This window comes from Mytilus galloprovincialis, chromosome 3, assembly GCF_965363235.1.
Source record: "Mytilus galloprovincialis chromosome 3, xbMytGall1.hap1.1, whole genome shotgun sequence".
Classification (NCBI taxonomy): domain Eukaryota; kingdom Metazoa; phylum Mollusca; class Bivalvia; order Mytilida; family Mytilidae; genus Mytilus; species Mytilus galloprovincialis.
Genome location: NC_134840.1, coordinates 70,746,533 through 70,756,128, shown reverse-complemented (window position 1 = coordinate 70,756,128; position 9,596 = coordinate 70,746,533). Strand labels below are relative to the sequence as shown.

The window sequence follows — 9,596 nt, the reverse complement described above, 5'->3', positions numbered from 1 at the left end:
CAATAGGACCCAAAAGTTTTCCGTAAAACAACCTTATCATACAATCAATTATTACATTTGTTGATTAATTGTTAGTGTTTAGCGTCACTTTCAGCACCCTTTGCTACGTAATAACGGATTTTTGTTTTTAAATTGAAGAAGGAGTTGGAGTACACGGAGACAACCACCGACCTTCGACAAGAAAACTGGCCGATCCTACTCCACTAAGATCGAAATCGAACGCACCATCAAACTCCAAATTTACCTCAATGTTGACAGGTGAGTGAGTCGAACGCACCAGTTATGCACGAGCATCGAACTCACAACCTTCCTCAGTGTTGACAGGTTAGTGATCACTGCTAACGAATTGTTTATTCAGTATTGATGTTGGTCTGTATCCCTAGACTAGGATGGTTAGACCGAGTCGGTGGAATTCTCGCTAATTTATAGAGGTTTTGCTCCTAAAGCCGGGTTTTGGGCGCTATACTGTGTAATAGAGTTCAGACGCAAATATTTAAAACAATTCTGAATATCTGTCTTAACTTTATATCAATGTTATTGGGTATATCAAATATCATCCATAAATTTGCAGTTTGAGAGCACATTTTGACGTTTTAAATTTCATTATGTCTTCGCCGAAAGATGTAAATTAAGTTTGACCCTTGACCATTCCTACGACGTAATCAAACTTTATTTCCGCAATAAGTAACTGGAACTACGTATCGACACTTGATCAGAAAAAATTGTTACAGATGATGGATTTTCTGTAAGGAAATGTTGAAGTTTTTATGGGCATGCCTTCAATCAATTGTAATACAATAAATCATTTCAATTCTAGAGATTGTCCAGATTCTGTTATTATTCACATGCAGTAATAAATCACATGCAGTGGTATCGATGAATATCTGAAAAAATAAAGAAGAAAGACACTACTAATACTCGAAGGATAACAACAAACTACAAATCTATAAATTCACCAACAAAAAAAGATTGATCGCACAATATTCCTTGGAACATGCGTTATAAATTCAATAAAATGTAATGTATACATTAAAATATAATACATGCTCATTGTTCTCGAGTTGACACGTCGCTTGGTGCGTTTAAAGTGAAACATTTACGTGAAGAATATTTTATATAAACCTGGTCAAAATCAAATAAGAACAAATATTCTATGTCCTTTTTTTTATATTGGTATCACGTCATTGTCGTCCGAAGACAATTAGTTTCCGGATAATAGCCTTAGTTTGAGTGAATGAATCTATATGAAATTAAAACACAAGGTTTGAAACCACCAGAGGCAGGTTGGGATTGATTTTGGGGGTTATGGTCCCAACAGTTTAGGAATTAAGGGAATAAAAAGGTGTCCAAATAAGCATTTTTTTCGTTTCCAGACAATAACTTGTGTGTAAGTGTATGGCTCTTTCTGAAATTATACCACAAGGTCCCATACCAAAAAAAAGATGTTTGGGATGGATTTTGGGGGTTATGGCCCTAACTGTTTAGGAATTAGGGGCCAAAACAATACTTGTCTAATACTTTGTATGAATTGCTCATTTCTTATTTTATTCTTGAATAATTGGGGTTCTTAAATATGCTGAATCTAACCATGTATTTGAATGTTGGGTCCTGTTTTTAAATTGGTCCACATTGAGGTTCCAAGGGTCCAAAATTTAACCAAGTTGGATTTTAACAAAAATTGAATTCTTGTGGTTCTTTGGTATGCTGAATCTAAACATGTATTTAGATTTTTGATTATTGGGCCCAGCTTTTAAATTGGTCCAAATTGGGGTCCATAATTAAACTTGATTTCTACAAAAAATGAATGTAAGGGGTTCTTTGATATACTGAATCTAACCGGCCATGCATTAAGATTTTTGATTTTTGGGCCCCGTTATCAAATTAGTCCACAATGAGGTCAAAAGGGCCCAAAATTAAACTTTGTTTGATTTCATAAAAAAAATGAATTATAGGGGTTCTTTGTCGCATCGGTGTCCGAAATTAAACTTTGATCAAAGGATGTTGGCATTCAAAGAATAAACCTATGTGACATTTTTATAAAGACCAAGTCAAAATCAAATAAGAACAAAATATTCTAAGTCAATTGTTTTTAGTGATGACACCATATGACACTTTTTTCGAGTTAATTTTAACAATAAACTGGTCTTCTCAAAGCTTTAATCGTAGAGATCTGGTCGTTCTTTAAAACTAAACGACCCTGTAATGAGTCAAATAGGATTTGAATTTGATTTTTTTTATATGAAGCAATAAGAATCGCTTATTGACTTCTTGACAATATTAGTGTCAAAAAACGTTTGTCCTTGACTTATTTTTATCATTTTTCATCTTATTTTAAAAGTGATTGATCCTGTGAATTTTTAAATGAAAAAAAATAATTTCAAATACTTTTATAGTATGCTAGGATGAAAAATTATGTTTTTTTTTTTTTTAGTTGTAATCTCTGTCCTGCCTTTTATTTTTCACTCTTATTGGTCCTGCCTCTTTTTTTTTTTTTTTTAGTTTATCCTGACTTTTTATTTTGTAAGTGTCTCATCCTGCTTTTTTGTTACTTAAAACTCCTGTCCTGTCTAAAAAAAATTTACTGAAAATTTCATCCTAGTATAGGTAGCGCCCCCTCCTCCTGGCCTTAAATATCAAATCGTAGCTCCCTTAGTATCTTTAAATTTCAACTGTATTTGTACGAAGCTAAGAAACACGGGTGTAGTGCGATCATGAGACTACAGTGCGCCTCGGAGCTTTATCAAGCGAGCTATTACTCCTGTTTTATGCCAATGAGAATGACTGTCATACTAAATAACTTTGTGGTACCACCTCCTCACATATATATACAATGATTATAAATATGGTCAGATATATATGTTTGTGGTGTGTAACCAATGTGTATTGTCTTGGTATCAATCCTGTTATTTTGGGTTTTAAACTCAATAAAATATCTCGTAGTATCAGAGACATATATACACATGTGTATATGATGTCTCTGGTAGTATCTTATCAAATTCAATAAACAGATATATGCTTCCTGATAGTAGTGCCATCATCATTTATTTTCGACTCTTATAATATTCTCAAATGTCATATGACTCATATGATATGTTTAGACAGTCACTCTGAGTCTCAACTTTAGTTATAATTTTTAATACTATGGAAAGAATTTTGGACCATTGTGGTATGTTGTTTGTATTTTTGGTAATTTTCCATTAGACTTTTACTGAGCAAATATCAATTATAGTTTCTTTCCCCTTCAGGAAAGTCTCCTTGTAAAAAATAAACGACACGAAATGGGTTTAGTCTTTGGTCAAACAGAAACGTTGCTTTTGCCAAGTGTTTCGGTGATATTGAGCAAATTCCTAGGTTATCCAGACAGCGAGTTGTCTGAAAAATTGAAATCTGAAACAAGAGTAAAAATTTCTCACCAAAATACTGACAGTGGAGTTTATAATTATGTATTTTTAGGTAATTTTGTAGACATCATTCGAGCAAATGAAATTATAAATACCTTCATCCAGCATCTTAGTAAAAACGTTAATGATTCTCTTTGGGAAACTTCAACATTGGTGTCAGATTTGAATGAAAAACAAAAGTACTTGCTCGTGCAAAATGCTGAAAGTGATATCGATCCTGGTATAAATTTCAATGACCAAGAACCAAGACAAGATTCAAATACATGTGTACAAGAAAAAAAACTTTCAAAGAAGGCGGAAAAAATCAAAACTATGACAGTAGATAGAAAGAAAGAAACAAAAGAGAATATTACCAAAGAAGATATTTTATTGACAGATACATGTACTGACACTAATATACTTTCAGATTTTGTTTCTGCCGAAGAGAATCAAAGACGAGGGAACAAAGAAGAAAATGCTTCAGTGCTATATAAACATGAAAATCCCCGTTCCCTAAGTGCTCAAAATGCAAAAGTCGAAGTTGACCATGTTGACGTAGAGTCCTTGCAGGGCCTAGTTGAAAAAGATCATGTTGAGAAAATTCAAATTCAAGTACACAGCTTTGAATCAGAAAACAATAGTGTCGAGAGGAATGAAGGGAGCGGTGAAAAAGAAATAGAACAAAGTCCTGATAAAAACAGTGAAAATGTTAAAGACTATCCTTTTTCTGATGATAATACCCCTGAAGAAAATAATTTATCAAACCAAGGTATAAAAAGGATTCAACGAAAAAGGAAGGATCAACACACTTGTATAAAAGTTGACTTTGATGATCATCATCCAGATTTTAATCCAGGTTCATTGCCTAATGAGATTAAAGATTTAACGTATGAAGATGGCGAAGAACCAGTTTTTATAATGCATAGAAATGCTGGTAGACTAACTAGGAATAAAGATAATAAAGATATGGCAAAGACGGAGTGTAGATTTTGTCCTTTTGTCAATGTTTCTTTATATGCTCGGTCAAAGAAACAGTTGAAACAGCATTATTGCAGGAATCATGCTTATGTTAAACCTGTTCATGAATGTGGACTATGTAGTGAAAGTTTTTGTACCAAAGCACAGTTATATGAACACAAAAGATCAAAACACATTTTCATCAATTGTGAAACTTGTGGAACATCAATTCGTAAATCAAACTATCTAAAGCGTTCAAAGATTCATGAAGATGGAAGCGATACCTATAAATTGGAAGATGATAAATGTGAAACAAAATTTACTCCAAAGTTTAGTTTGCAACAGCCTGAAAAAAACACATGTACACTTGACATATCTGCAGAAGAGAAAAGATCATTTGAATGTGAAATTTGTAAACAATTCTGGCTTGACAAAACATCATTAGATTTGCACATTAAATTTAAACATGGACGAGATAGCGAATACCCATGTGAACTTTGTAAAACATTCTGGCCTGACAAAACATCATTAGATTTCCATATCAAATTAAAACATAGCAAACCTCAGGAATACCCTTGTGAAGTTTGCGGTAAAATTTTTCCAAATCTTTCACGAATAAATCAACATAAAAAGATCCACGATGAAATTTTCCCATTCTCTTGTGATGTGTGTCACAAATCTTTTAAAAAGAGGAATTGTTTGAATAGACATAAGAAGACTCACACTGGTGCAAGAGATTATTTATGTAAGGTGTGTGGAAAGACATACACACTGGCAAGCTCTCTAGAACGACATTCACTTGTACACAAAGGTGCACCCCCATTTGTATGTAGTTATAGCCTCTGTCATGGGGCATTTTACGATCGTTCAACACTACGTAAGCATATGATTCGTAAGCATATGATTCATCACACAACAGAGAATCCAAGAAAGAAACGCAAGGTGTGATCATTTAATAGAGTTTACATAGCACAGTCGACGCTAATATTTAGTTGAAACTTAACAGCGGTTAGTCATAGACAATTGCAGTGTCAAAAAAACAAATTCTTTAAAAGAGTGAAAAAACATTTACTTGCATAATTGGTTATCATTGTTATGAAAGTAATAATTTATTACATGTACATGTATTGAACAGTTAAATTTCAGACACAACATGTATGTATGTAGACATATATATCATAATTTTTTTAAAATTCTAATGAAAAATTAAAATTGGAATTATATTGACCAATAACGAGTTAAAATTAAATAGCTAATACCCAGTGATATAAATTTATGGCATGGAAAACAATCTTGAATAACTTAAGATTAATTGTGAACATATGATACATGTTCACTCAATCCCAAAAGTCGCAGAAAACATTTAGTATAAATGACTCACAATTAACCAAAATGTCTGACATACATCCTTACTCTAAACATCAAAATTATCTGGGGTCAAGAACCTTCTTCTTGGAAGTTGTATGTCATATATATCTTCATGATTGTGATTTTTTTTTCTATAAATGAATTGGTGTTTATCATGTTGATGTCATATCATTATGTAGTTTCTGTTTAAGTTTATTTAATCACAACTCTTTTAAGACCATTGCAACTCTGTTATAAAACACTTTTCCCCCAAGATACGTTGCTTCTGTGTGTGGTTGGTTGCTGATTCATCATTTACATTGGTTTCGGCCCCGCATCTTTTTAAAAAATTTTATTCCTATATTTAAACATCAAACAGCAATGAATACTTCAGTTTGGTTTGTAAGAAATTAGAGATGAGATCTGCCTCTCAGAGTTAATATTGTCCATGGACAGCTTTTGATCAGATGCCTGTAAATTTTGAAAACATAACCTTATATGAACATGATAAACTAGAACTATAGAAATATACATGTTTTTATAGTTTGACCAAACATTAAAGAAAAATAAAACATGCAGACAAATGTTTGTTTTTCCAAATAAAAATTGCTTGAAATCTCTTTTCACAAAACTGGCTGCTATTTTTACAGGAAAATATATTATGTGCAATGGTTCTATATGAGAATTATTGTTTCTGATTCGAAATTCAATAAAAAAAATTGCCTGTTTCAGTTTCAATAGAAAAATTGATAAAGTCCATCCAAAAAGCTTGAACAGCGAGTTTCTGTTTCTTTTCTGCTGTCAAGCGTTGTTACCACTTCTAATAAAATAGAAATGACAAATTCAGTAAAATCGGAATAAACGTGTAGAGGAGGTATTTGAACCAAACTCGTTGAATTGACTCATAAATGCATGGTCCTTTGAAGAATTGATTTATGTTCATACAAACCTTTTTCAAAACATGATTGCCTTCTACACTTTTTACCCAAACTGCCATCAAACATGATTGCCTTACAGTGGCGGATCCAGAACTTTTCCTAAGGGGGCCCGCTGACTGACCTAAGGGGGGCCCGCTGACTGACCTAGGGGGGGGGGGGGCCGCTCCAGTCATGCTTCAATGATTCCCTATATAATCAACTAAATTTTTCCCACGAAAAGGGGGGCCAGCCCCCCCCCCCCCACCCCCACCCCCGTATCCGCCTATGCCTTATTTATTTCTTACCCATCCCAAGCTGTTGTCTATTTCTAATATTGAAATGACAATTTCTGTAAAATTTGAAGGAAACCCGCATAGGTATGTACATTGTTACCTCATTCTTTGAAATGGCTCATAAACGATCTGCTGTAGGAATTATTGATGGTCATACATTACTAACCATCTTTAAACATGGTTGAGTATTCAAACGGGAAAACCAACGGTCTAATCTATATAAACGAGAAGCATGGTTGACTGCGCCGTTAGAGAAAATGGATACGAACTACATACAGGCAAACAAAACCTGGAGATATATAATATATTTTATGTGAAAATGACAATGATGGTCGTAGTATGAACGTAATCAGGTCGTAAGAAGAGCGTGATGAGGACGGCAAGGGCATGCTAGAATCGTACTATGGTCTTGAACAGCGTGGTGCAAACGTGGTATAGTCGTAGTGGAAGCGTAGTTTGGTCGCGGTGAGAACGTGATGGTCGCAGTGAGATCGTAGTGCAATCTCTCCGAATAGAATGACGCTCTCGCTACGATGGTATGTAAAGCGATCTTTGCGATCTTACTACGACCTTAGTGCGCTCTCACTACGCTTCTACTACGACCTGATTTCGCCACGACCGCACCACGATTGTTTTGAACATGTTCAAAGTTGGCCACGCTCATCACGATCTTGAAGACTTCACCACGACAGTGGTACGTGTTTCATGACTGCGATCTACACGATCGTACTTCGATCATCAAAATTTGCATTTTTTTCACAGATCGTAGTGCGATCGTGGCCTAGTGGGAATGCGGTATTACGTCGCAACTACAATCCCCTTCCCTTTCCAGTGGCGGATCCAGAAATTTTCATAAGGCAGCAACCATTTGATTTTCTGGGGGGGGCTATGGTTTTTTTTTTCTGTGCAAACTTTTTTTTTCGCCTGCGGCGAAAAACAATCTATTTTTTTCGCGACAAGTCGAAAACAATTTTTTTCTTTCAATTTTAGCATTTCATATAGTGGCAGCTGAGGGTGAAACAAACAATTTTTTTTTCTCAGAATCAAAAACAAATTATTTTTTTCTCAAAAAACTGGAAACAAACTTTTTTTTCCAAAAAAAACCATAGCCCCCCCCCCAGAAAATCAAATGGTTGCTGCCTAAGTGGGGGCCCACTGACTGACCTAAGAGGGGGCCCGCTCCAGTCACGCTTCAGTGATTCCCTATATAAGCAACCACATTTTTTCCCAAAAAGGGGGGGCCCGGGCCCCCTGCCCCCCCCCCCCTAAATCCGCCTCTGCTTTCATGATTGCGACCTACCAAATTAGACTATTTACCGGATTTGTAATCACATAATCACACGACGGGTGCCACATGTGGAGCAGGATCTGCTTAACCTTCCAGAGCACCTGAGATCACCCCTAGTTTTTGGTGGGGTTCGTCTTGTTTATTCTTTAGTTTTCTTTGTTGTGTCATGTGTACTAGTGTTTGTATGTTTTTCTTTTTCATTTTAGCCATGGCGTTGTCAGTTTGTTTTCGATTCATGAGTTTGCTCTGGTATCTTTCGTCCCTCTTTTAAGTAATGCCTTATACCCTAGAATTTGGAATTTATCGTTATTGGTCTACTGCTGTTAAGATCCATCCAATCATTTTAATATACCATAGACATATAATGGAGCGAATTCGGCATAAAAAAGTCAAACCCTGACACTCTAACTATAAAATATACATGCTCCAAGTCTGGAACCGTTATATTAGTGCATTTCACAATTATTTTATGTTTTTTGGCCAAAAAATGTCCCAAATAATTTTCGCCTCGCTACGCTTGTCGAAAAATTACATTCTCCGCCCTCTCTTTCAAATATCCTGGAAACGCCCCTGTTGACTCTCATTTTACTGAGGCACACCGCAATTATTTTATGATCCATGAGAAATGCATAAACATATAAAATGAATTACATTTAAAGATCTTTGAAAAGCTTCTGAATTCGGGGTTAATGGTTCTTTTATTTATGATTTGTATGTATTTTTAACATTCAACATCCGTGAATAAAATGGTGTTTCCTTTGGTTCAATTGGTGCCGAATGGTTTCGTGGTGATTGTTTCCTTCACTCAGAATTATAAAAGGACAAGGCGGTCAGATATCACGATATCCAGTGGCGGATCCAGGGGGGGGGGGGGGGGGGTTCCGGGGGTGCGCACCCCCCCTTTATTTTTGCCGATCAATGCATTTGTATCGGGACATATGTTTTGCACCCCCCTGCACCCCCCCCTTTGCCCTGGGTTAGCACCCCCCCTTTCGAAAATTCCTGCATCCGCCCCTGATATCACTGTGAACAAGAAAATTATATAGGACTTTGTATGGCCTTCAGCAATGAGCAAACCGTACTGTATAGTAGCTTTTACTACAGAGCATTATATGGCCTTCAGCAATGAGCAAACCGTACGGTATAGTAGCTTTTACTACAGAGCATTATATGGCCTTCAGCAATGAGCAAACCGTACTGTAAAGTAGCTTTTACCACGGCATTATATGGCCTTCAGCAATGAGGAAAACGTACTGTAAAGTAGCTTATTACCTCAGAGCATTCTATGGTCTGCAACCAGTGGCTTTAAGTGTAAAGTAGCCATTAGAAAGAATGTTTATCAATTCAATACTGAAAAACAACATCCTGATATATGCTCAAGTTTTAAAAAATGAGCGAAAACAAATATGGCAGA

General features: G+C 35.6%; 1 protein-coding gene across 1 annotated transcript; it reads left to right on the top strand.

The window, feature by feature from the left end:
* Positions 1-3,226: 3,226 nt before the first annotated feature.
* Positions 3,227-5,599, top strand: LOC143068818 (uncharacterized). The gene has a single exon (XM_076243127.1). The coding sequence runs from the start codon at positions 3,279-3,281 to the stop codon at positions 5,283-5,285; it is 2,007 nt and encodes a 668-aa protein (XP_076099242.1). The 5' UTR covers positions 3,227-3,278; the 3' UTR covers positions 5,286-5,599.
* The last annotated feature ends 3,997 nt before the right edge of the window (positions 5,600-9,596 follow it).